This window comes from Drosophila miranda, chromosome 4, assembly GCF_003369915.1.
Source record: "Drosophila miranda strain MSH22 chromosome 4, D.miranda_PacBio2.1, whole genome shotgun sequence".
Lineage (NCBI taxonomy): Eukaryota > Metazoa > Arthropoda > Insecta > Diptera > Drosophilidae > Drosophila > Drosophila miranda.
The window spans coordinates 14178509-14204620 of record NC_046677.1 but is presented as its reverse complement, the minus strand read 5'-3'; the positions used below and the strand labels follow the sequence as shown (position 1 = coordinate 14204620).

Sequence of the window (26112 nt, the reverse complement as noted above, 5' to 3'; positions counted from 1 at the left end):
AAATGACCCGGCGCAGTGAATAAATGAATACCAGAAAAGCTGAACGAGAACGAGAACGAGAGCGAGAACTCGGTGCGAATGTATTCGGTAACAATTCATTAAGCAAATAGAAATGTGCGCTAAACGCATTAAGAGATTAGCACACATACGAGTACATCCAGCGATACCGGGGGAACACAATACCCTACCCATCGATAAATGTGCTCTGGCACTGGGAACTGGGGACTGGGCAGCTTAATGACCCTCATTTGATGTAAATACAAGCGGCCTGTACTCCACCACTCGATCCCAAGGAGAGGGACGCGGTTTGGGGGAAAGTCCAAATTTAATTGCGGCCCAAAGGAGACTCTTCATGTGTGGTTAGCTCTGGAATCGGTATTCGGTATTCGGTGTTCGGATTGGTCTCCATGGGTGGAAAGGTGAAATCTGTGCTGCTGCTCGGCTTGCTAAGTGCTCATTGTTTCGCCAACAATGCTGCCACGCCCACTCACATGTGCCGACAGGCTCCGAGCACAGTGCAGAGCGGAAGTTGCCAGTTTAAAATCACTTAAGAGCAATTTTAGGGTTTCCTGTTTTTGATTGGAGGTGGCTGGGTTGATGGTTGGTGGCAGAATGGAGATGGATGATGGGAGATGATGGAAAGCACTCGTAGTCTCATATGTGAAAAGGACACTTACAAGCCAACATAACATGGCATTTATTATTATTATTATGTATCTTATACATAGGAAACCATTTGAAAGTAGTGGAAAGTAAATTCATGCTTTTCATCTAACGACCATTTCCCCTTTATTTTATGGGTTTATCAAAAACACAATATATGTACAAGTATATGGACTATAGTCTCGACTTTCCGTTGGTGCATTTCGAATCGGAAGCTCCTCAAGGAGGGGACTTTCAACAGCAGTAAATGTTATCGGCTCGGAATTGGACCTTGATTTTTATACATACTCGTCTTGAAAACAAAATGAACACAAAACTCGAGGTGAAGGAAATAATTGAATGTATCTGAGTGTTCTACCTGTCTCCTCTACCCCTGGAATCTAGAGTCTAGATGGAGGATCAATCATTTGTTACCGTGCAATTTGAATAAATAATAAATAATATTAGTATTAGTAGGCAGCAGAAAACTCTTCTGGGAGTAGAGCTGATGTCTTAAAATGTGTGTGTCAATTAGCAAAAATCCAGTAACAAAGGGATTTCTTACGGTCTAGATAATCGTGTATCTCCTTTATACTTACTTCTCAATGTTGCCTGCTCAATGGAATACTCTCGTTCCCGCTTCCTGCCCAATCGGTGTTTCGTCCAACCCCACTTGGAGTGACCCACATTGATTCCTTCGCTCCATTGGAGCAAATATCGCGTTCCATCACGTTCCTTTCTTGTTCGAATTTGCGCTATCCTTTTCATCAAATCTCTTACATAGCCATCCCCATCCCCATCCCCATCCTATATTCCTATTTTCTCCTGTCGCTTCTGTCCTGTCCGCTGGTCATGTGATAAACGTTTATGATTATTTTTATGCTCATCCGTTTGAGTCTCGACTCCTGGCTTGCCAATTTGGCGCTGATATATCCGGGACTTGATTTAGTTTAAATAACGTTGGGGATAGCAGGGGTAGGGGTGGAGGTAGAGGTAGAGGACTGTTGGAATCTCCCGGAAAATGCAATTTATGTGTTGGGGAAAGGGCAGCACGACACACATGAAAAAAGAGGGAGGCGAGTCACACGTGACTGCAGTGGCCGTTGCTGGTCAAGTCCTGACCCCCCCACTCCCCCGCACATGTGTGAACAAATATTTTTTAGAGGGTGTCCTGCCCGCCTTGGATGCGGGTCCGTTCTGGGTCCGGGGTCAGCTACGTGTCATTTGTCCTATCTGGCTGTGCAAATCTTTCCTCTCCCTTGGCCTCTACATCGCTGATTCTCCTTCCGCCTCAGACGATTTCCATAATCGTTGGTTAAACAAGACCGCACACCCGCACGGACACCCATGCGGACACACACCCGGACACACACCCGGACACTGACACGGACACATGCTCGGCCAAGCTGACCGCAGGATTCGTCGCCCGACGGTTTATGCTCTTGGTTTTATGTCCATAAGCCTTTCTGCTTATGCTCTAAGTCCACGGATCCATTTTGGACCCTGTTTGAATTATGCTTTTACATATTTTTATTCACTTACCACATTCCCCCGGACAACGGGGTTAGCTTAATCAAATTATGGCTTATCTTGGCGGAGGTCGAAACGCAAATAGCCATAAACATGTAGATTATATCCCCATTGACCACGTCCAGGAGTCGAGCGGTCACCCACATTGCCACGCCTTGGCCGAGGGTTCCGTGTGACCTTGTTTCCTCCGGCGATTTTATTATGTGAGAGAATAAACCCTTTAATGGTCTCCACAGTGCAGCGCATAAATTTCAGCACTGACTCTGGTAATTAAAAGTCCAGTGTTATAGATTGTGTGTGCACAGCAGAGATCTAAGGATTGATCGGGGACAGTACTCGTAACTATCTGACCGAAATAACCATCGGGTGTGCTGGCCCAGTTTGTTGTAGAACATACCAGAGGGTGCAAGCCCAAAGATTTTAAAAATGTGTACATATACGGGGCCAATAGGTCGATCGCTTCTGTTCAATGCTGGTTAAGGAAGGTTTGGTTTGGTTGAAATATCTTAGTAAGCTGTCAAATACGACATAGTCGTACATATATGAAACTTTTCTTTCGATCGATCCTATCAATAATGTAATATGCTCTTTGACCACTCTTATGTAAATACCCGCAAACCTATGCAATCAATATTCATTAAAACTACTCTTCAGTCTAAATAAATGGACACACCAGAGCTTTAACATTCTTGTGGCTATTTCCCGCAAAAAATTAACCAAAACAATCCATAAATATCGACTCGTTAGGGCACATACGAATACGAAAACGAGTACGATGGGATGGGGATGGGGGAGAGCAGCAGAAGGACCAACCGGCATCATTTCATGCTCCATTCAAATGTTGTTCAATCTCATTCAAACAATTTGTATTGTAGTTTTATTACCACAATAAAACGGATAAAGCAGCTCCGTCTTTGCCCGAGAAAGGGATACAATAAGGGCAGACCCGAGAAAAGGGGGCGTGCCGTCTCCAGTCGTGTGTGCTCTCCTTTTAAATTGGTTAAATTTCCGCACGGACTAAATTCTCCTTGCAAACTGAAAGAAGTAAAAATATTTCACGCTTCATGGAACTGACGATTTGGGCATGGGTGAAGAGACGAAGGCCGTTTTATAGAGTTCTTTCCGGAATATTTCACACTTTGCCCCCGTACAAATCGGTGACACGTGGCAAGTGCCATATAATTTATACCAGAAAGAATAAAGCACGGACGAAGAAGAGCTGTGGCGAGACTTTGCCGAGTGTCAAATTTGATACGCTCAATCTGGCCAAGAATTTTTCAGCATTTTTCGTCGCCGGAAACTTTAAACTTTTGCGGGTCTTAGTTTGCGGAACTTTTCCATTGAATGACCCAACTCATTTGGCTTAAAATTCCATTTCCCATTTTCCCCACTCTCAAAGAGAGTAAATTAATTTTTCTCTTTTGTGGCGTTTTGCAACTTATTTTTGAGCGTTTTTCTTTCATGTATCACAAGAAAAAAGTTATCTTCAATCAATTTGCTTGGATTATACGCTGTAGCTGCTCCTTTCAGTGGCCCAGAGCCAGACTTTTGTTGGGAACCCCTCCATATCCATACAGACATATGTATTTCCGATTCATATCTAAATCTATTACAATTCATATTCATATGCCGAGCACACAGATATCCACCCTCCTTCGTCCGACCTTCCCTGACGCGTGAGGGTATCGGATACAGTGCGTCTCGCTCCGATACGTCATGGCATGATGACAATTTATGTTGAATTTGAGGACTAACTTTACTTATTTACTCCTCAATACACAACTAATGTTTGATACGCAAATCTCTTGGGATTCGACATATGTACCCTCTCTTTTGATCATCAATAAATTTTAATAAATTAAAGAATTATTAAATAAATGACCCAAGGAAATTATTACCCAAGGAAAAACTTTTAGCGTTTAAGATTTTTACACAAATTTAAATGGTTTAATAAATCATACTTGATACATTTCTTTATTCATTCCTTCCTGCCTGATTAATAAACATTAATTTTGTAATTGTATTAATCCTTAAGCAAATAAATCCCACAGCTGAACTTATTCGATATCGTATTACTCCTACATACGATCCTACTATATACGATATATAGAATAAAATGGTTATTTTCATATGGATACGGCTACAACTGCCGTATTGCTCTGGCACGGACTGTACTCGCAGAAGTTAAATCAAGTGTTAAAGAGTTTTTTAAGAAACGTCTTCTTCTAGACCGTCTCGTGTCGCAAGTTCTTTTTCGACTTTCTACCCCTTTTATGGGCCTTTTCGGTTCAGTTCAGTTCCGTTCCGTTCTGCCGCTGCTTAGCCTAATATCCAAATAAACATACTTTATCCGTTATTGCCGTCGAATTTATGGTTTTTTAAATGACGGCCCACCTCCTCGGAGAACTCCCCGAATGGAAATATGAAATGCGAGGGCTTTGATAAGGGTATCTGGTTTTCTTTGAGAGAGTCAGCTCAGACGGGTTGGGTTGTGTTGAGTCTATTGGTGGACCGTTTGACAGCTGGCCGAAAATGTTTGGGTGGGGAGCGTCGAGGAGGCGAATCTTTGCTAAATCTTTTCCAGAATAAAGCACGGTCCACCCCTTCGAATGGCAGCACATTCGCCAGCGCATCCACGATAATCCCAATGCATATTCTCAATCGCAATTAAAACTAGTGACAAGGTCACACTTTTTGCAAAGATAACAGAAAAATGCTAAAAGTGACGACGACGATGGCGGCGCCGCTAACGAAATTGCAAATGCTGCACATGGGAAACACATGTACATACATGTACAATCAGGCCCAGACATGCACCGCCGCTTGTGTGTGTGCGTGTGTGTCTGCACTTTTCAATGGAATGCAATGGAGATCCGTGACAACATAATGCCCCTCCGCCCCAGCAGACAGAGAGACACCTACCCCAACGTAGCCAGCCGGGCTTATGCGCAGGCCCGAGACTGGAAAATGAATTACGAAGCGACCCGGTAGGGCGGGGTAGGGAGGGACACCGACACCACTCAGCATCTGTAATGGGGGCTGCTGCTGCTGCTGCTGTTACTTCTGCTTAGGTGTGAATTCTGTTGAGAGAAAGAGAGAGCGAAATTACATAGAAATTAAGCAGAGGAGTGGAGCCGCAGCACCAACAACAGGAACAAACTTGTTGGAGCAAGCGCATATTTCATATTTTGCCAGAACCGTTACGCCCCCAGTGCGTTTGTGTGCGTGTTCGTGTGCGTTTGAGTGTGAAAAGCTTCAGCCATATCTGAACAAGTGCGTGTGCGTGTGCGTGTGTGTTCAGGTAGCTTTCAATTATGTTTTGTGGAATGTTAAATATGCATATGTGTGTACATACATACATACTCATTATTATGTACTCAACTGTTTCTTGTTTGAACCATACCACCTGCAGGCATATATACGAGTACATATTTATGTATACGAACACGTACCACGTACATTTAGTGAAAGCTCCATCCAAGTTTGATGTCCGTACAACAGAGAAGGCTTTCGACTGATCGACGAGCGAAGGATCATCAGAATTGACAGATACAAGACCTACAACTATTCAGACTACAACAAATAAAATGTTCACCAAATATGTACATATGCTCATATTCGATGTGCATTTAATATAAGAAGGAAAATTCAAATTGAGAAGCATTATTTGATGTTGTTTCACGTCCAATCAAATGTGCATTTGCATAGTGCTTTCGTTCAACGTGAAAGAGCGATTTTCATTGTATTTCAAATAGAAACAATAAGTTCGATTGCGTTTCTTTAGTATTTGTATAAAAATCAAATTATTTTAAGAGTATAATCCACAGCTTCCCTCCTTACCTCACATAGAGATAGATGGTCGGGGAGAAACGGAACAAAAATAAGAAAGATACAAAAGCTAGTTACCCTTGAAGATATGTAGATCGGCCCTACTACCCACCAGGTAAGAGCTGGCTTGGTTTTCAGTTCTTTTTAAAAGTCCTCAAACGGAACGGAACTGGTGTAATCAACCGCAATTCAAAGATCCTTTGGTGCTCCATACCTGTTTCTCAGCTACGAAATAAAGACATCATTAGAAAATCATGTAACACATTAGTCCAACTGTCGTCACCACACCCACAGGGGGCAGAGGCAGGCAAAATTGCCATTATGTTGAACACGCAAGTCAATTGATGCAATTTGTCCGACCAGTTGGAGTACAAGGCTCCCCCAGCCCAAGTTTCTGCCCTGGACGGCAATTTCCCCAGTGACAATCTGACATCCCGTAACAGGTTCACGGTCTGACGAGTAGTGGGTGGTTCCCCATCTCCCTGTGGGTTCGGGCTCGGGCTCTGGTTCGGGGGTGTAGATGGAGATGGCTTTCTCTCATCAACAGTTAGCAGCTTCTCCTGCTGCTGCTGGCTGATTTAAGGGTTGCCAGCCCGGTGCCCGACCCTTAAATGAATTGCGGCGATTTATTGCGGTAATACTCATTTAGTTGCCCGCCAAACGCTTTCGCCCCCCGGTTCTGTCCTTGCCTCGAGCGGGCGAACCGAACGAAGTCGAGTTGAGTGCAAACAATGCACGCCATAAAAATAAATCTCTCGCTGTGGTAGTGTGTGGAGTGTGGAGTGTTTGGTTATACCCGTGGGAAGTCCCGGCGAGAAGTTGTCAATTACTTGCGAATCGATCTGGATGGGTTTTGGTATTCATGTCACTTGCAGGTGCAGGACATCTCGGACCTTGTCCGGGTCTGTCTAGAGGAGTAATCACTATAATTGGGCACTGGGCTTGACAAAGACTGAGAAAAAAGTACGTGATATGCATTTGTACGCTTTTGGCCAATTAATAAGCCAATTCCAACAGTACGTACCCACACCTTATCGGCGACCACGTAAATCAGCTTTATATCATGAAAATGAGCTCAAAATTCAATTACATGGTGTCTTGTCTTCTCTCTCGGTATACCATCTACCATATACCACCGAGTACCGCCTACTCGTGCATAAATCAAGAAGTTTTTCAACCTGTCGGCCTGGGATTCTCATTTGCCCAAGCACCCAACATCTTAGCAGCTTCTAAGCCGCTTTGCCTGCCGCCGCTCATAACTCACACAGGCATTTTGTCACATTATGCATTTAAATTTAATTTGTAATTTATGAGAAGCTTTGCAGACCTCTCGGCCTGCGTTGCCAACTAATTAGGATTTCAGTGCTTCAGGTACCCTCCCAGCATCTCCCAGCATAGCTGAACAGCCTCCCTCCCAGTTCCCCGCCACTTAATAGCATAATTAATCGATATTAAATGAACATCAGAACAATAAACGCCGGAAGAAACCCACAAAAGGTTAAATTAAACGAAGTAATTGTTACAGAGGCAAGCTTCCCCTGTCCCACTCTTACCCACCCCCTGTGTGCCAGTCATTCAGTCCCCCCGTCGAGGGTTGGCCTGGTCCTTTACAATGCATAATAAACAGTCGAGCAGGCACGAAGCAAACAGAAGTGGGGAGCAGTGCGCTCAGTTTTTGATTTTTAAACGGCATGCCTGAGAGCCTGGGGCTCAGAACAAGGCTGTAAAGCGCACAAAGTCACACGGCAGGTGGCGGAACGACACAGATTGGGGGAGGCAAACACAAAGTGATTTAAATGCATTCCTAATGGGATGAAATCATGTCCTCTGTCTGGCCATCCACTTGCCCTTCCAGTCCCACTTCGATTTGCGGTTGCCAGGGGGACATGAATATGCATAGAGTTGCGCTTTTGATGTGCGCATCCATCCCCCTCTGAGACAACACGGCTTAAATCTTACGCTAACTTATGGCAGAGTTGAACCTAAACTAGAGTTTTTTAATTAAAGTGTCGCCTATAAAATTATAATTAATGCCGTCCAGAGCAGGGACTGGATATTTTGTTGCCCAGCCAAATCCGCTTAGAATAATTTCATAACGATTTGAGGCCCCGCCGTTTAAAAGGTCACATTAAGTATCTTATCAGAGCTAAGCAGATGGGGTGAGGTTACTGGGGTGGGAGGTCACTGGAGGTCACCTCGACGGGCAGCCCAGCAGGATCTATCTGTGGAATGTGGCTAAAGCTTTTGACGCTCGTTAGAGACACTCTGCGGTCTCAAGTGCCCATTTGGTGGGGGAATGTTAATTTCCAGGTTCTGAACCAAGGCCCCAAAAGTGTACCGGTGCAAGTGCTTTGAGCGCGCCCTAAACTCATCAACGGTGCCGGCAAAACTGATGATCTCATCGACATGTTGCGGCTCTGGCAAGTAGTAGTCATCGCCTGAAGCAGAGAATCTGGTTAGGTCTTATCAAGGTATAATATTCATTAAACCAACCAGGCAAGACATACACCATAGAGCCCTCGCAAGCATAGAGCAAAGGCATGAACACGGTGGTACCCATCCTGCTGCGATTTGTGGCAAAGCCCAGAAGAGATTTGTAGGTCCCGACTCCAGCAAGTCGCGACAGCTCGTAGAATTGAGGGGGCATAAACCAGAGATTCCCCCCTTTGTTCAGTCGCAGAAACTCCAACGGAGTTAGCCACTAAGTGAAAAGGTGAACAAAATTGGTAAAACGGGTAATATTAAAGCCAAAGCTCACCAGAGTCTCCTTGACCTCAGAAGGCTCCTCAAGCAGGCTGGGCTGTGTGTCCACAAAAGCTGCGAAGAAGACAGTCTCATAGCTGTGAAGTTAGTTTTTTAGTTTCAGTATAAAAACTGCAAGCATTCTATTACCAACCCTTTGCGGACGATGGAAGGACTGGCCCAGGCCGACCATTCGTGTAGGGCCCACAAATCCGGAACCACCTGTAGATGCCGACACAGGTTAAGAAATTCGCTGGGTTTGTTGTGCACTCGTCGCTGCCAAGCCTTCCGATCTGTGAGCTCCTTTGGCAAGGCAATATTACCGAAGTTCAATTCATTTTTACTGCGACCCAGGAGAATTCCAACCTCTTCAAAGCACTCCCTCAAAGCGGTCAGGCGCAGTGTAATCTCACTAGACGAAAAGAGTACAAAGATCAGTTCAATAATCTTTGTGATACATGTGCCACCTTTGGACCCACCGCGACCAAATGTTCGAGCGCTTGAAGAACCGGTCATAGCAGCCCGTGCCCTGGGGCGCCAGTATAGCTGGCCTGTCATCCCGGATCAGCACCAGGCGCCTCAGGGCCTCCTGTGGCACACCGAACTCCTCGAAATACTGCAGCCAGGAAACGTCTTCATCCGCCTCGCTGTCCAGCAGGCCCCAGGGAAGACAGTTTGGTTCGTTACGATTGCTGTGGATCGCTGCGCTTGAGCATCAATAGCTGAAAGATCAGAAGGGTTTAATTCCCATTATACACTTGTGCCTTATACTTACATTGTAATCTTGGTGCCTGTTGGCCTCTTTAGAGACTAGGATGAGACTGGCCGAGGCTCGCCACTTGCTAGTTGCAGTAGACATTTCAAAACATTAACAAATTGAATATTGAATATCAGCTGATTGCCTATCGATATCGATATCCTGGTCTGAGCAACAAAAAACACGTTATCTTTACCAGCACTAGAGAGTTTCGAATTCGTGCAAAATTCAAAATTTTGCAGCCTGATAAAACCGTTCACTAAAAATATTTTTAAAGTGGAGGAAACAAGAACAGAACAAAGCAAAATTGATAGCCGCGTGCACACGTGTTGCGAAACATATTTAAGCGCTGAAAGCGAAGCAAAGAAGACACTTCCAGTTGGAATTCTAGTTTGAAAGCAACTTGGGCAATGAATATTCTGCTGTCGCTCTTGTTTGTCGGCTGCATCTGCAGCTGCCTTGGGGATGATGAACGCATCACGGAGCTGCTGACGAAGAACACCGAGGAGCTGAGCGAAACCAATGCTCTGTTGACCAGCATCGACACAGTCGGTAAAAGAATCGAAGCGAATTTGAAAGAGCAGCGCGAAGCTCTCCAAGTCATTGGTCTGGTCGAGCAGCTACTAGCCAAGCAGAATAATTTCCTGAGGCCCAAGCCGAAGCATTATTGGAAACCTTCGCCAATAACTCCCGGCAGGGGCATGATTATGCCAAGAGAACGGCAAAGGAGCTCCACGATCTGGCTCTGCTCCAGGAGGGAACCAAGCACTTGATCCTCCACCTGGAGGCCAAGCTTGACGCCTATCAGAAGCACTTAATCCAAAGTGCCCGCGGGATCGACCGCAGCATCGACGGCCTCACGAAGCTGGTTACGCGAACTGTCTTGCCCCAACTCAATGGACTGCAGTGCTCATTCGACAGTCTAGAAACTTCGCAAATTAACATTGAAGTGGAGCTGAAGAGCTTGTCCGGTGTAAAGGAGTTGAGCGAGGACTCCAACCACAAATTGGGCATTCTGGATCACCAACTCAAGCATCTCAATCGCACCCAGGAGACTCGTCTCGAGGGTCTCTCGAGTGCAGTGAGAGATCTCAGGCCGTTGAACACGAGGCAAATCGAAGGTGCTCTTCGCGAGCTGATTATTTCCCAGAAACGCATCGAGCTGGATTTGGAGGAATGCGGCAAGCACTCCCACAACCCACATCATATTCCTCGACCTGAATCCCACTCCCAAAGCTATGGACCCACACCACCTCAGCACTCGCATCACGGTTCTCAGCGTGAATCGCATTCTCACAGCTATGGAGCCCCAGTCCCACACCACCCGCATCACGCTCCTCCACCTGAATCCCATTCCCAAAGCTATGCACCCGCACCCCTTCAGCACTCGCATCACGCTCCTCAGCCTGAATCCCACTCCCAAAGCTATGTAGCCCCAGCCCCACACCACCCGCATCATGGCTCACAGCAGGAATCCCACCTCCACAGCTATGGAATCGCAGCTCCACAGCCGCACCACCCCAACCAACAGTCGTACAAACAGACGAGGTCCAAGCCCGTGGATCTTGTTCAGGTGTGGAGCATTAAGGAGCCACAGAACCCTGGTAAGTGGAGCATACATCACGAACTCTCCTTCTGAGATTTCTGAGATCATAATATCACATCGATTTCCAGGCGAACATTCCGAGAACCATCGCGTGAGCGCCTATGCCGAGTCGCCGGAGCCCAGGGCAGAGCATGCCTCGTCGTCAAACCCAAGACATAATGAGAAGTCGGAGTCTCACCAGAACACTGGAGCCGCGTCTTCCCACTCGGTGTCCTGGCAACACCCTCTGCCCTGGGAGGAGGTCTCTCCCTACCATTCCGCTCCTAATCCTAGTCAGCCCTGGAAACCAGCGTCTCCCCACCAACCTCTTCCCAGGCCCCAGCCCAAGCAGAAACCATGCGAGAAGGGACATTCGGCTGGATATGCATCGTCACCAGCTTCCCCACAATCCTATAAGCCTCAGAAGGGCTCTAAATCTGGCTCTGGCTCTGTCCATGAACATATAGCCCAGCCGGACGACTCGATCAGGATCTGGTATGGGGATGATTCCATAAAAGATGCTTACTAAAGAAAATTGGAACTTGACAAACGGATTTCTTCGAATAGGAAATTAGAACAATGGATACTGGTTAATTACTAGTACACATTCGAAATATACCATTCATCTTTAAATAAAAAAACAATAATGCAACCCGATAGAGTGTGAAACTAAAGACTATATAATACCAAGATATTGCATGAGGGAGCTGTTTTATGGCGGGGTATTCCGTTACGCCCCGTAGACAGAGGGCGCGCACGGGGATTCAATTCTTTTTTCATCTATGCTTCGTCTGTTCAGCTCGTCTGCGACGACTCAGCTACCTAAAGGCATTGACGAACAGACGAAGCCGAGTAAGCAGCGGAGCCGCGGTCAAAGGATAGCCTTAAAGAGAATTTAAATGGAAATTGTTCCTTTGACGTTTGACGGTTTCCATTAGAATTGGTCTACTAACAGACTCTAACATCTGCCTGAAACTTTGTACAGACCCTTCTTTTAAATCCAGGCAGTTAGTATGTATAAGTCGGAAACCCAAAGATTAACCGATCAGGAGCTCAACAAGGTGGCCAAGTCCGTCGGCAGACATCTGGAAGAGATCGATGAACCTAACCTAACCTTCTTTTAAATCCAGGCAGTAAGTATGTATAAGTCGGAAACCCAAAGATCAACCGATATCATATAAATTCCATAGGAGCAATCAGTCGAAAACAGGTCTTTACCATAATTTGTTTGTTTCTGAATATAAACCAACCAAAATCTGGTAAAAGCTGTTTAATTGGTCCCAGGAATTATCGGATCAACTAAAAAGCAGAATCAAAATCTGATGATTAAATAGCTGAAATAGCAAATGCTCGAGTTACTAGGATATACATAACATATATCTAAGTCTTCGCTAACTTCCTCCCTGGTGACATATTTGTTCAAGAACATTTCGAAAATGTCTTTTCACGTGAACTTACGATAAACTCATAATTCGTAAAATTTAATACATGTATTTTCTGCTCGCCATTATCTCAAATATGGTTTGGTTTTCGAAATGAGCAGGCCTATTTTTGAATGGAATTCAGGCCACAAACAGCTGAGCTAAGATGGAATAGTCACGTTTAGACTCTGGTATCGCCCATGACACACAAAAAAGCCAGAAAATCTCTTCCCTAAAATACCTATTTATAAGAAAAGACCAATGCACGACGAACGTGCCTATCACCACTCTTTTCTAAGCTCTCGAAAAGTCGTTGAACCAAACAAATCAGTGTAGTACACATGGATGATAGAGCATGGGTAAACAAGTGATGTTACATGTTGGTATCCGATTGTGGTCCAAATTCCAGCTGGTTATTATCTATCCAGACGAAATAGGAATCAAGTGCGATCTACTATACGTACGTACATAACTTGTTCCTGTCATTGGGAGGAAGATTAGCCATGAGCAGCTATGAGCTTGCAGCTGTGTCCACTAGCTTAATTTGAGAGTCTTGGGAGATAAAAGCAAACCGAAGCTAAGACACGTTTCAAATTGGATTGACGTTGTTGCCCAGTTAGTCTGGCTACTTAAGGTGCAGCCTACGCCGAGTGAGGGCAGTCAGCCGTGGAGATCCATCACAGACACTCGACGCACACAATGAGGGCCCAATCGGTATTGCTATTGATCTGCATCAGTGGTGTTTGGACCGTTGCCGTGGAGCAAGAGGAGAAGTCGGGCGACAGGAAGATCGTACGCATATTGACGGAGATCAGCGCGCAGCTGGAGACGCTGGACATCAAGGCGAGTGACGTAATCAAACATCAGAAAGGATTCGAGCATAAACTCAAGGATCAACGCGATCAGATAGAGGGAATTGTCAGACTAGAGGCTGGGCTGCTCAAACTGGAACAGGACACGGTCAACAGTTTCCAGTTGACGGCCACAGCAGTGAGGAACCTGACGGCCATCATTAACTCTGCCCATAGCCAGAACGAAAAGGCCATCCGGAATCTGGGCAAGGTAGAGATCGACATCAAAAGAGCCCTAGGCCAGGTCGATGCTGTTCAAAACAAACACGAGCAAGAACTCAACAAGGTGGCCAAGTCCGTCGACAGACATCTGGAGGAGATCGAGCAGCTCCTCAAGGAGTCTGTAATCAGAGAGATCGCCTCACTGGACAGGAAGGCCAAGGGTCTGCAGCAGCAGCAGAGGAACATCGAGGCCAAAGTGGTCTACTTGGATGAGCTGAATGCTCTGACCAGCCGGGCGAACCGGAAAGTGGATCAACTGCAGCAGGGACTGCGCTCTCTAAACTACACGCAAGCGGAGAGCCTGGATGGCATTGAGAAGGTGATACTCGCGGTGCAGGGAGGCAGCTCGCAGATTGACCACAAGCTGGGGGCCCTGCTCAGGAATCAGAAGAACATTGAGAGCACTCTCGACGTCTGCAAGCGAGGCCATTATGCACACCCAGGCAATAAGAAGCCCCAGGACAGATGGTCCTCCGCCCACCAGTAAGTCCTTTGATCAGCAAGATTCTTTGAAACTTATGAAGCTGTTCTCTCTTCAGATCGCAGCCAGGACAAAAGCCGACGGAGTACGAGACCAGCTATGCTACAGAGGAAGAGGCCGAATACCTCTACAAGCTCTGGTACGGCAAGGAGAATGAATAAACGAACATCTGCAGAATCTTATGTCAACTCTCTTGCTTAAACTGACAATCCGAGCATCTCACTCAAATTAAACCTAAGTAAATACACATTTGATCCTGTTCGTTCTGTTCTACATCTTAGTTGGGTCCAAAGGGTTGATCTGTCCATCAGTCGGAGCAAAGTTAATGATTAGTTTCGCTTGGTGCTGGTCCCTGTGCTCCGAACGATGCAACTTAGTTCTGACTTGTGAACGAAAGTCCTCTACAGAGAGGCCAGTGTCTATTTTATCGCTACAGGCATCTGGATTGACCGGATAGGCATCGTCGCCGGGAAGCAGATGCACAATGCCGTCGTTGCATTTGTACATGACAGGATGGGTGAGAACGATGCCTTTGGGGGCACGTTTAATGGCAAATTGACGCAGCTCCTCCAGGGAGCCAAAGTTAAGGCAGCGAGAAAGTTCGTAGAACTGAGGAGGCGGCAGCCAGAGCTCTTTTCTTAGAGAGGCCAGAAGATAATCCAAGGGAGAACGCCACTGTTTAGAGCGAAAAAAGGGTTTAGTGGGTGTTCAGCGACTACTCATTGGATTTGATCGACCTACCGCACAGTCCTTGACCTCATTGGGCTCAATGTGCAGGCTGGGCGCCTGTTCTAGAGTGGTCAGGAAGAACGCCGTCACAAAACGCTTCTTAAACGTCGAAGGCGTGCGCCAGACAGACCAATCGTGGAGTGACCAAATATCTGGCACCACTTCCAGCTGCTTGCAGAGTTCCAGGAACTGGCTGGCATCATTATGGACCAAATGCTGCCAGTGGGCGCGATCGAATTGCTCATAGAACTGCCCATAGCCGCTGGTCGAGGTCAAGGTCTTGGCATCCCGACACAATAAGATGCCCAATTCCTCAAAGGTTTCCCGTAAGGCAGTCAGACGCAGCGACAAGCCGCTGCGTAAAAGATCAGAGGCCTTGACAAAGAAGTTCCGCACTTGCGACAATCTAGCAATCTCACGTGTCTATCGCATCGGTATCTTCCTGCGAATTGAATATCTCGGGACGCGGAGCCTTCACGTGGCAGACGTCGCGCAGCATGGCTGAACTAATGTTATGCCGCTGAAAGTGCGATAGCCATGTAGGGGAGCTGTCCGTGGCCTCGCACACTCCCCCTGGAAAGACGGACGAGTTCGGCATGAAGCTGGACTTTGAGGTCCGCGTGAGCAGCAGCGCCTTAAATAATAGGTTCGATATTTATTAGACTATACCTAATCCAATTAGATTGTCTTACATTGTAGTCGAAGGATTGCCTTGTGGCTCCTTTATCCCTGGCCAGCAGTATCAAGCTAGAGGACGGGCGTATTTTGGCCAGCACCTGCTTCGACATATCGCTTAGGTAACAACCGATATCGATTGCATGTACTCGATAGGTCCATTGGTAATCTCACGAATTGGATCAAAGGTTTTTTTGACTGGAATAACTGATTTCTGATATATGATTTACAATGGTTGCTGCCCACGACACTGGAACGTACAGACCCTCGGCCAGCCTCATATTGGCTGCTAGGGAGGATTCCTCTGCAAAGTTTGACTACAGCGTAAGGCTGGAACGAAAGGGGAATGGTATTTAAATTTAATTTTTTTTGCCCATAGTTACTTTTAATAAAACGCAGCGAGCGCACTTCTTATGCTTTGAATCACTGCGTCTTTCCTGGTGGCGTGTTCGATGCCGGGGCGGACGAGTCTCCAGAGTGGATAACATATTTTCACTCTTTTGGCGTGACCGACGAGGATTTTAAGCGACTGAGCAGCGACCAGGTGTCCGCCAGGTCAAAGTTCCTGTCCTCCGGCCAGAACTTTTCCAGAGATATCTCATTGCGGCTGACCGCTCTAAGGGAGACTTTCGAGGAAGTCGGCCTCCTGCTTTGCTCCAACGAAGAGGGCATCAGGAGTTGGAATTGCACGACAGGCGAGCCGCGGACTTTGCTCCTCCAGCCAGAAGATCGCTCCCATTGGCAACAGCGAGTGCACAACGATGCCACTCAGTTCCTGGCATTATGTAGGCATCTCCGCGTCCTTCCCAATCTCTGGTCCCTCCAAGAATGGTCCATTTGGAGGACACCAGCCACTGCAAGTCGCAAGTACGACACTGTTTATTACATTACCGCTCTGCAAGCGCCGTCGAAGCAGGTGAGCCTTTTGCTAGAGCCGCAAGAGGTGGCCTCGGCGCACTGGCTGGCTCCGGAAGACGCCTGGACCCATTCCCAAGATGGCACTATATGGCTGCCGTTCATGCTGCTCTACGATACGGCGCGCCTGATGAACCTGCATCGTTTGGAGGACCTCTTAAAGTTCTCTCGGGAGCGCAGTGCTTTGGGGACCACATTGGTGCAGCCTGTGTACTACCGCTGCGACGGATGCATGTTTGGAGTGCTTCCAGGCGACGAACTCTACGTAAACCAGCCGGAGAACTGCACACAAGCCATTATCCTGTCCGGCTCTGTTGCCGAACTAAACCGCCGTGCCAGGCAGTACAATCGATACATCATCTACGACTTTCACAAGGTTGTGCTGGCCTCAAACGTTCCTCCCTTGGATGGACATCTCCAGCTGCAGGCGAACGTCAACACCCAGCTAGCAAAATTGTAATAGAAATGGCCCCATTTATGGGAGAAAATATATTTTTTTGCTACGACAGAGTATCATATCCCAGCTCTAGCTGTATGCAGCGGCAGGCGTGACACAGTCCATCCTTAAACTCAAGTCGCTGCTTGGCCAGACTCTCTGAAGCGTCGCCATCCTTGGACAGGCCCACTCCAGCCTCTGAAACGGCTCTCGAGTACTCGATGGCCAAGAGTGTGTCGGAGAGCTTCGCGTCTAGCGGGGATTGGCAATGAGCACAAGAAGTCTGCTCCATGTGGGCATTTACAGCAATTTTATCGCCGGTCCGAAACACCGTGGACACTGTGGCAGGGTAGTTCTGTTGCAGGTTTCCCACAAAGACGGCGGTCAGGTTCTGCAGACTGGCAGTCTGGCCACGCTCCTGTCCATAGCTGCTGCCGCTCTCCCGCAGCGGCTTCAGTTGGCGGGCATGCACATAGAATCGCACTTCCTGTTCGTTGAGATCCCTTAGGGGACGCAGTAACTTGACCCCGGCTGCCAGCCTGTCGTCCAAGAGGGCCACATCCAAAGCAGCGCTTCCTCCGCGCCCCAATGCAATGGACGTCAGCAGCTGTGTGGCCAGGTCGCCACTGACGCTCGGCTCAAAGACGTGACTGCAGCTTAGCTTCTGGGCCACAGAGGCCAGCAGGTTCTTGCGTTGCTGCTGGTGGTAATCCTGTCGAGCTGTCAGGCTGCGGAGTTTCTCAAGCTTCGTGTTAAGACCGTTGGGCTCCTTTGGAGACGTAAAGTATTGCCCAAGACGCTGCAGCGAGCAGGCCGATGCTCCAAGCTCAACCACATAGAATTCAAGTGGTTCGTATCGAGTTCCGAGTGCTTGAAGAGCCTGCAGATTCATCGATTCACCGCCATGCACGGACTGATCGTCTATGTAGACCACTCGAGCATTGCAATGCAGTCGCCTGAATGTGTTTTGTGTCTGCGCGAAGTGGAGCATGTCCAGGAGCACCAGAGACTCGGCAGAGCCATCCACCGCGAGAAGGACTTCAGCGTTGCGCGGCAGGACCTTGGCAGCCCCCAATGACGCTCGAAACTTGTGTCGAGCGTGGTTCAAGAAGCAGTCACGGCACTCGGCCACGCGAAAGTTCAGTTTGTACAGCTCACTGGAGAACACTCCGCACTTGTTGCAATCTCCTGGACTTATCACTATCCCAGTGGGCAAGGACTCCGCTACCATGGCATGGGTAGCGCCCTCGTCGCCAAAATCATCCTCTCCAATGCTGCACATGCCAATCCAAATCAATTAAAATATATTTCACAGATAAACGAAATTCCCAGTTCTGGATAGTTAGACGATAGTCATCGATGACAACACAGATATATCGATATATCGTCTACGCAGCCCACTCGTCAAGCAACCTTGCAACAAGGCAGCAGGAAAAAGTGCAGTGAAAAACACAAATATAGCCATTAAAACTGAAATTTGTTGTAGAAAAATTATTGATAAGTTAAATTTAAGGCCCAAGGTATGTCCAGTTTGTGTTTGTGAGCAGAAATGTCCGCAGAAAGTGCAATAAATTTGGGCGCAAAAAACTGGGTGCTGTCGTACGAACATATATACATGCATATGTAAATTCGCGTGCGTGTGTGTGTGCGTGAGAGTGTCAGTGTGCGTGTAGTTGTATGTCTGCTACTCGTAGGCAGCAAAAAGTATCGGGTAGCATAATCGAGAAACTTTCTTATTGACGATAGCAGAAGAAGCAGAGCAGATAATGAAAATCAGGGAAAACTGTCAGATATTCGAGTAAAATATAAAATCCAGGAATCTCGTGTATTTACAGCGCAGAAAATCACAATCAGCAAATACAATCGTAAACAGCATCGTACCCATCGCGGTCCCTGGCACTGTGACGTAGACAGGACCCCAGCGTCAGAGGTCATATTAAAAATATATAGTTGGGCGCGTGTGCATGTGTGTGCCCAAGCACAATTAACCAACCGATCGACCGACCAAGCAACCCCCCACCCAGCTTCAGAAGAAGGCCGACCAACGCAGCCATAACGACGACCCGTCATCGAAATGATATTAGAAAATTCGGATAAGCTCAAGGACTGGCTGAGCGTAGTGCTGGAGCCACTGTAAGTACACCCTTACTCTGACTGCTGCGTTGAATTTTCACAATTTTACTCCTATTTACTTTTGTAAAAAATAGCTGCGATGCGGACTCGTCTGCTTTGGCGCGCTATGTCATCGCGCTGCTCAAAAAAGACAAATCGGATAAGGAACTCAAACGCATCATGATAGAGCAGCTGGATGTCTTTCTGTCCGAGGAGACGACGCGCTTCGTGGAGCGTCTGTTCGATGCCATTGCCACCGAGGAATACTTGACGCTGCCCGCTCCCCTGCCTGTGGCAAGTGGAGCTGTTGAGCTCGACGTCGATCTGGACTTGGCGCTGGCCATGGATGGGTCCACCGACATTGAGGCTATGTTAGCCGCTCCCTCACCGCCTCCGGCGCCGTCAAACGACATTGTGATAAAGCTCGAAAGCAATCAGCCGCAGCTCGACCAGCAGCAGCCCCAGCCGAGCACCGATACCCAGGAAGCAGAAGCCCTGGCCACCGCCGCCGCCTACGTCAGTCAAGAAGCCAGTATTGCCTCCATCCCCACAACAGATGCCAATTCGACAACACACCCCGAGCCAGCCTTCGATGTGAGTAGAAAGATCATCCCGCAAGACCATGTCAGTGCTCTTATTGTTATCCCTGTCGAATTGCAGCAAAAAACCAAAGACTCGCAGAACCCACAACAGCAGTCTGCGTCGCATTATCATCATGTGCGCAGTGCCAGTCCTCCAGGGCGGAGCAGCGGGGGAAACGGTGCCTTGGGGCTGGGAGGATTGGCGGGAAGCAGCGCTGGATATGCCGACAAGGAGAACCAGCCACGGGAAGGTCGCCGGCGGCGAGCGTCCCTTCGTTCGCGCTCACGGTCCCGCTCACGCTCCAACGAGCGTGCCCTCCGGCGCTCCAGATCTAGGGATCGTCGTGTGAATGAGCGCGAGAAAGGCCAGCGCCAGTTCCGCAACAAATCCCCGCCGGGCGCGGCTGACAACCGTCACCATGGGCGTCGCAATTTCGATCGTCGCCGCATCGGCGGCAACACGGATGAGCGCCAGCGATTCGGCAACAACAAGAGCCGACGCTCGCACAGTCGCTCCGTGTCGCCCGAGCGCAATGCGCGCCGCAACCAGAGCTCCCCTGAGCGGGGACAAGCCCTGCCAGCCAACCAGCCGACGGTCGCGGTTCCAGTCCCCATGCCAGTGGAGCATCCGGCGGCACACCCGCGCCAGCGGTGTCGGGACTTTGACGAGAAGGGATACTGCGTGCGCGGCGAGACCTGTCCCTGGGATCACGGCATCAATCCGGTTGTCTTTGAGGGTATCAACAACTCCGCCCTGATGATGTCCATGCGGGAGTACAATCCAGACGCGCCGGAAATCTGGGCACATGGCGGAGTGCCCCCTCCGACTGCTGGCCAGGGCCCAGCGGGACCGGGAGGACCTAACCAACCCGGCCAGACCAGCATCAATCCTTTCTCCGGAAATGTGCGTCCGAACCCCCTGATGGGCGGCTCTGGACCCAATCCAATGGGCGTGCCCAATCCCGCGGACTATGCGCGCAACCCTGCCGCTCCCCCGCAGCCAGCCATGATGCCATTCTCCTTCAATCCCACGGCCGTGACCACACCGCTACAGCGGCAGCTGATTCCCATACCTGTGGTGGATGGCGACCCCTCTGGTGGAGTGGCCGAAATCGGCAAGCGGCGCTTCGAGCTGGAGGACACCGTGGCCATAGCCGATGTGCCCACAAAGCGCAAGGTCCCGATCAACAGTCGCCTGGGTCCGCGGGTCAATCCGAACATGCAGCAGCACAACAGCTCGCTTGAGCTGCGGAAAGTGCCGCGAGGACTCAACACCATAGCGCATTTGAACAATCACTTTGCCAAGTTCGGAAAGATCGTCAACATCCAGGTGTCGTACGAGGGTGACCCAGAGGCTGCCATCGTGACCTTCTCGACGCACGCCGAGGCGAATGTGGCCTACAGGAGTACGGAGGCTGTGCTCAACAACCGGTTCATCAAGGTCTTCTGGCACAACGAGAGCACGGGAGCGGAGGGCGGACAGATGAATCCCATAGGCGGCGGTGCCATGGGTGCCGGCGGCGGCGGCGGGAGGAAGAACGCCAGTCAGTACCACTTACATAATGTCCCCGCTGTGCCCACTCCCAATGCGGACAGTGCGAAGATCAGCAATGCCACGCCTCTGGCTGAGGCGGGGGCGGGCAACAATGCCACGCCGACGGCAGAGCAGGCCAGCACTGCAGCGCCCGCCTCGATGCGACTCAAGCTGAACACCAGCGCGGGAGCAGGCGGCGTCGGCGGAGCTGGGGCAGCAGCAGGAGGGGCGGCAGCAGCTCGTCCGCTAAATCCGTCGGCCAATGCGGCCAGCATTCGAAAGAAGCAAGAGGAACAGCAGAAGGCCGTGCACCAGCTGGCCAATGGGCTTCGCAAGCGCAAGCAGGAGCTGCTCCAGAGCTACGTGAAACAAATGAAGACCGCACTGGAGCTGGTCGAGCGGCTGGATAACCAGGATCCCCAGCGGGCGAACACACTGGAGACAATTAAAGTCCTGCAGGAGACCATCGACAAGCTGCGCAAGGATGTCCATGCCGATCAGGACCAGCTGCAGGCCCAGATCCAGCAGCAACAACAGCCGCCCGTCAAGAAGACCAAAGAGCAACAGAAGAAGGAGCTGCTCGACATGGAGCTGGAGCTCTTCGCACAGCAGCAGGAGGGCAACGATACAACGGCCATACAGAAGCGTCTCGAGGAGCTCCAGCGCACACTGGGAGGGAGCCAGGCCCCAAACAACACGAAGGCCCCCCACTTTGCAGCCACACCGGGGGCAGCCGGTGGTGGCCGCAAGCGGGCCAACTTCCCGGAGGGCTCGACGCGTGTTGACAGAAGAACAAAGGCTATTGTTGTCACGGGCTTTGCGGCCGAGGAGGCAGACTTTGTCCTGGGGCACTTCAAGGTAGGTCTTTTCGAGAGCGACAAGTGTGGAGTCTAAGAGGAGTCTTAATTACTCTTACAATCTCTTATAATACAGAACTTTGGTGAGATTTGCAAGCATGATGTAGATCGTGAGATTCCACAGCTAATACTCTCCTATGCGACCCGCATCAATGCGGAACAAGCCGTGCACCGTGGAAAAATGTACCAAGACAAGCTTCTCCAGGTGTGTAAAATGTTAAAATTGCATTTATATATAGATATATATTATCTAGTAATATCTGAAATCGTAGATTACTTGGGCGCCCGTGGTGACGCCCACGCCTGCACTGATGGCTGCACCCGCCGAGAAGTCTGCAGTGCCAGCTCCAGTGGCCGTTGCACCTCTGGAGAACCCAAAGCAATTGATTCAGTCCATCAGCGAGAGCGAGAGTCTGCTGGGCAGCGACACGTTGCCGGAGCTGCGTCTCGAGGACGAGGAGGAGGACGAGGAGTCCGAGGATCGTTCCTGGCGTCGTTGATGCACCGCCCTGCGCTGCTAAGTGCTTTGGCGGCAAGCTCCAAGTGGCTCATAAGTGTTAGGCACCCTTAACATGTATTTGTTGTTATTCTATATCTAAAACTAATGATTGAGTGTGTGGAGAAGCAAGCAGAGCTGTGCAGGCGGCAGCCAGAGAGATGGAAGGGATGAGGATGGGGATGGGCCACTCCACCTGCACTAGCAAACTTTGAATATAATTAAACGCTCTACATTTTACTAATATTTTACTGAATATAAGTTATAAATCGCATACAAATGCCGAATGAGTTTTGCGAATCCCAAGTCTAGAAATTGTCAATGTTTGGCCGCCAGCCACTCCATCAACAGGCAACAGCAGGCAAATAGAATGACAAATCATGGAATGGTGGAGCAATTCGGCTCGGATCACATCGGATCATCTAATACTTTGTATTTACATATTTTTCACTCTATCCTTTTCTTATATACACGTATATATGTACGTATGCCTATATACATATGTACACACCTAATTGTTAAGATTTTATGTTGGGTTAAAGCTAAAGATAAAATACTAAAACAACACAAAAAAATTGCAAAACAAAAACCCTTCAAAAACAAGCGCAATGAAAAGTCAAAGGCAAAAACAAAACAAAGCAAAAAAAAAACACGCAGCCACGTGAATACAAAACCGGCAAGTTATATAGAGAGATATAATAAATAAAGTAAATAGTTTCGTATTTCCGGATCGTAAAGACTCTTCATTTTAATTCAGCCCAACAATATGGGATTATAATTGGTACAAAATCGACTCGTTTGTCGCTTGAATCTGCATATATGTATGTATCTTTTTAAAAAGTCTTTTCGGCAGCAAGTATATTTAGTTTTATTAGTAATTCTAGGCATCAAGTATTTTGATCTTTTGTGGAAGATGCCTGTATGTTTAGGCTTTTAATGGAGTCGAGCACTTTAGTGGTGTATTCTTTCCCAAATGTGAGGGAGAATACGTTCCACTTTTTATACCCGATACTCAAAATGAGTATTGGGGTATATTAGATTTGTGGTGAAAATGGATGTGTGTAACGTCCAGAAGGAATATATATATATTCTTGATCAGCATCAATAGCCGAGTCGATTGAGCCCTTTCTGTCTGTCCGTCCCCTTCAGCGCCTAGTGCTCAAAGACTATAAAAGCTAGAGCAACGATGTTTTGGATCCAGACTTCTGTGATATGTCACTGCTAAAAAATATTTCAAAACTTCGCCCCGCCCACTTCCGACCCCACAAAGGACGAAAATCTGTGGCATCCACATTTTTAAAGATACGATAAAACCAAAAACGCAGAATCGTAGAGAATGACCATATCTTTTAGACTGCAGAATCTGAATTGGATCGTATTATTATTATATCCAGCATCAAGAAAACAATTTAATTTTTCTCGCCCTGTCTCTCTCTAACACACACGTATCATAGCCGGCTTTGCTTAGAGTAAAACATTAGCGCCTACATCTCAGAGACTATAAATGCTAGACCAAATTTGGTATCCACACTCCTAATATATCGGACCGAGACGAGTTTGTTTCAAAATTTCGCCACACCCCCATCCGCCACCGCAAAGGATGAAAATCTGTGGATATTCACAAATCTCAGAGACTATTAAGGCTAGAGTAACCAAATTTGGTATCCGCACTCCTGTTAGATCTCACTATAAAACGTATATCTCAAAATTTCGCCCCACCCCCTTCCGCCCCCACAAAGGACGAAAAACTGTTGTATCCACAATATTAAGGATGTCTATCAGATTGCTGAATCTGGATCAGATCAGATCATTTTTATAGCCATAAGGAACAAATCAATTTGCAGTGGCTACGCAGCGCCCGACGTCACGGTCAGACTGATTTTCTGTCTCTCTCGCACGCACTCTTTGTCGTGTCGCTTAATATTAGCGGCGTCTGCCGGAGGAGAGCCATACTGACTAAGTATCGGGTATAAATGTAGAGTTGCGGTGTCCGCAGCAGCTCACAACGATCCCCCTCGTTTTTTGTAAACCAGTGTTATTTTTTTTACTGGTCAAATTTCTGACCAAATCCTTTTCTTTTCAAATATTTTCATTACGTTTTAGGTATGCCGTTAGATCCCGTTACTCGAAATACGACCTTTTTTAACAAAGATTAATAGAATTTTGTATTTTTAACAGTTTTTAAAGGTAAAATGCGCCACTCCGAGGTTTGGTGGCATGAAAAACGAAACTCTAATTTCACATAGCAGCGAGAAATACCATACACACACACGCACAGTACGTGAGACTACGTGTGTAGCCATACCTTAAAATTCGTTTTGCTTTTTGCGAAATGTTCGGTGTAGAAACTGACACATCTATGTATTAATTTGTTTGTGGTACTAGGCGGTCAGGTTCTAGGTTCATGTCCCTTGTTAAATAAATGCTCTTTACTTCACGATCTTTGACTAGTTAAGCCGGTGCTTTCACCGGGTCCAGACGGGGTTCCAGGTTATGTACTCAAGTACTGCGCCGAGGCTCTGTGTGGACCCTTGCCTAAATTATTCACCCTGTCCATCGATTCTTCTTGCTTCCCCCCCCCCCCCCCCCCCTCACATCTGGAAGGAATCGTTTATAATTCCTCTCCATAAAAAAGGTAGCAAGTCTGATGCAAACAATTGTATAGGTATAGCAAAGTTATCCGCTATTCCTAAAATGTTTGAGAAGTTTTTAACTCCGCACTTGCAACATCTCTGCAAGTCACTTATATCTCCAACTCAGCATGGATTCATAAGGCGGCGATCAACCACTACGAACTTGTTAGAATTTACCTCTTTCATTATTAAAGGCTTTCAAGGTAACTTACAGACGGATGTTATTTACACCGACTTTAGTAAAGCATTCGACTCTGTAAACCATTCCCTTTTAGCGCATAAACTTGACCTTTTATGGTTTCCGCCCAACCTCCTGAGATGGATTTCTAGCTATCTTTGTTCCAGGTCTCAAAGAGTCCTCTTCAAAAACTCTCTCTCTTTACCAGTTAAGGTTTCTTCGGCAGTACCGGGAGTACAGGGCAGCCACCTAGGCCCCTTACTCTTCACACTCTTTATTAATGACTTGCCTTCGGTATTAACATACATACTCGGTTACTTATGTATGCGAATGATGTTAAACTCTGTGTCCAGTATAAGGACATTTCATTTCATTCTCGCTTGCAATCCGATCTCAATCTGGATGATCTGGGTGTTATGTTAGACCCCAAGTTACAGTTTTCCGAACACATTTCTACCATGGTAAATAAGGCCATGGGCATGCTTGGGTTTATAAAGAGGTGGTCAAAGGAATTTGACGACACCTATATAACAAAGACTCTCTATACCTCGCTTGTTCGTCCGATCTTAGAATACGGCTCCTGTGTATGGTGCCCTCAGTACAAAGTACACCAGGACCGTATAGAATCAGTACAGAAAAACTTTTTACTCTTTGCTCTGCGGGGCTTAACTGGGATGAAGGTGTGAGACTCCGATCTTACTCTAGTAGACTGCTATTAGTAAACCTCCCATCCTTAGTTAACCGTAGAAAAATGCTTGGTGTGATTTTTGTGCACAACTTGATTGGGGGTGACATAGACAGCCCTGATCTGTTGAGCCGCATAAACTTCAAAATTCCTATTAGACTTACTAGAAATTTTATACCGTTGTTCCTTCCACTTTTTAGATCGAATTATTCCTTGCATGAA

At 47.8% G+C, this 26112-nt stretch overlaps 7 protein-coding genes across 7 annotated transcripts; 4 read left to right on the top strand and 3 right to left on the bottom strand.

Moving 5' to 3' along the window:
• Positions 1–8001: 8001 nt before the first annotated feature.
• On the bottom strand, positions 8002–9650 carry LOC108163917 (nucleoside diphosphate-linked moiety X motif 19). The gene is given in 8 exon segments (XM_017299444.2): positions 8002–8438; positions 8494–8701; positions 8759–8840; positions 8897–9154; positions 9222–9405; positions 9408–9440; positions 9443–9464; positions 9518–9650. Coding segments are annotated over 8 exon segments (1074 nt in total). The 5' UTR covers positions 9602–9650; the 3' UTR covers positions 8002–8235.
• A 114-nt stretch (positions 9651–9764) lies between these two features.
• Positions 9765–11736, top strand: LOC108164236 (serine/arginine repetitive matrix protein 1). Its single transcript, XM_017299869.2, is given in 3 exon segments — positions 9765–10135; positions 10138–11103; positions 11174–11736. Coding segments are annotated over 3 exon segments (1632 nt in total). The 5' UTR covers positions 9765–9909; the 3' UTR covers positions 11614–11736.
• Positions 11737–13149: 1413 nt separating this feature from the next.
• Positions 13150–14233, top strand: LOC108163059. Its single transcript, XM_017298131.2, has 2 exons — positions 13150–14061; positions 14118–14233. The coding sequence occupies exons 1-2, from the start codon at positions 13205–13207 to the stop codon at positions 14218–14220; spliced, it is 960 nt and encodes a 319-aa protein (XP_017153620.1). The 5' UTR covers positions 13150–13204; the 3' UTR covers positions 14221–14233.
• Positions 14230–15594, bottom strand: LOC108163058 (nucleoside diphosphate-linked moiety X motif 19). Its single transcript, XM_017298130.2, has 4 exons — positions 15481–15594; positions 15208–15422; positions 14801–15143; positions 14230–14734 (listed from the first exon to the last, which is right to left on the bottom strand). The coding sequence occupies exons 1-4, from the start codon at positions 15574–15576 to the stop codon at positions 14330–14332; spliced, it is 1059 nt and encodes a 352-aa protein (XP_017153619.2). The 5' UTR covers positions 15577–15594; the 3' UTR covers positions 14230–14329.
• Positions 15595–15681: 87 nt separating this feature from the next.
• On the top strand, positions 15682–16886 carry LOC108163057 (nucleoside diphosphate-linked moiety X motif 19). The gene is made up of 2 exons (XM_017298129.2): positions 15682–15787; positions 15843–16886. The coding sequence occupies exons 1-2, from the start codon at positions 15695–15697 to the stop codon at positions 16836–16838; spliced, it is 1089 nt and encodes a 362-aa protein (XP_017153618.1). The 5' UTR covers positions 15682–15694; the 3' UTR covers positions 16839–16886.
• Positions 16839–18192, bottom strand: LOC108163056 (cytoplasmic tRNA 2-thiolation protein 2). Its single transcript, XM_017298128.2, has one exon. It carries the CDS (start codon positions 18094–18096, stop codon positions 16879–16881), a length of 1218 nt encoding a protein of 405 aa, XP_017153617.1. The 5' UTR covers positions 18097–18192; the 3' UTR covers positions 16839–16878.
• Positions 18193–18212: 20 nt separating this feature from the next.
• Positions 18213–23131, top strand: LOC108163055 (zinc finger protein swm). The gene is made up of 6 exons (XM_017298127.2): positions 18213–18334; positions 18650–18947; positions 19022–19520; positions 19587–21899; positions 21975–22103; positions 22171–23131. Exons 2-6 carry the CDS (start codon positions 18889–18891, stop codon positions 22396–22398), a joined length of 3228 nt encoding a protein of 1075 aa, XP_017153616.1. The 5' UTR covers positions 18213–18334; positions 18650–18888; the 3' UTR covers positions 22399–23131.
• Positions 23132–26112: the final 2981 nt, after the last annotated feature.

What these genes read in the sequence shown, in the direction of transcription:
- LOC108163059 (XM_017298131.2), top strand. Translation starts at nt 13,205, where the DNA reads ATGAGGGCCCAATCGGTATTGCTATTGATCTGCATCAGTGGTGTTTGG. An exon ending in AGATGGTCCTCCGCCCACCA is followed by an intron (nt 14,062 to 14,117) that starts GTAAGTCCTTTG and finishes TTCTCTCTTCAG; the next exon opens with ATCGCAGCCAGGACAAAAGC.
- LOC108163058 (XM_017298130.2), bottom strand. Translation starts at nt 15,576, where the DNA reads ATGTCGAAGCAGGTGCTGGCCAAAATACGCCCGTCCTCTAGCTTGATA. An exon ending in GGCAATCCTTCGACTACAAT is followed by an intron (nt 15,423 to 15,480) that starts GTAAGACAATCT and finishes CTATTATTTAAG; the next exon opens with GCGCTGCTGCTCACGCGGAC. An exon ending in ATGAGGTCAAGGACTGTGCG is followed by an intron (nt 14,735 to 14,800) that starts GTAGGTCGATCA and finishes CGCTCTAAACAG; the next exon opens with TGGCGTTCTCCCTTGGATTA.
- LOC108163055 (XM_017298127.2), top strand. Translation starts at nt 18,889, where the DNA reads ATGATATTAGAAAATTCGGATAAGCTCAAGGACTGGCTGAGCGTAGTG. An exon ending in AGCGTAGTGCTGGAGCCACT is followed by an intron (nt 18,948 to 19,021) that starts GTAAGTACACCC and finishes TGTAAAAAATAG; the next exon opens with CTGCGATGCGGACTCGTCTG. An exon ending in ACCCCGAGCCAGCCTTCGAT is followed by an intron (nt 19,521 to 19,586) that starts GTGAGTAGAAAG and finishes GTCGAATTGCAG; the next exon opens with CAAAAAACCAAAGACTCGCA.
- LOC108163057 (XM_017298129.2), top strand. Translation starts at nt 15,695, where the DNA reads ATGGTTGCTGCCCACGACACTGGAACGTACAGACCCTCGGCCAGCCTC. An exon ending in CTGCAAAGTTTGACTACAGC is followed by an intron (nt 15,788 to 15,842) that starts GTAAGGCTGGAA and finishes TTTTGCCCATAG; the next exon opens with TTACTTTTAATAAAACGCAG.
- LOC108163056 (XM_017298128.2), bottom strand. Translation starts at nt 18,096, where the DNA reads ATGTGCAGCATTGGAGAGGATGATTTTGGCGACGAGGGCGCTACCCAT.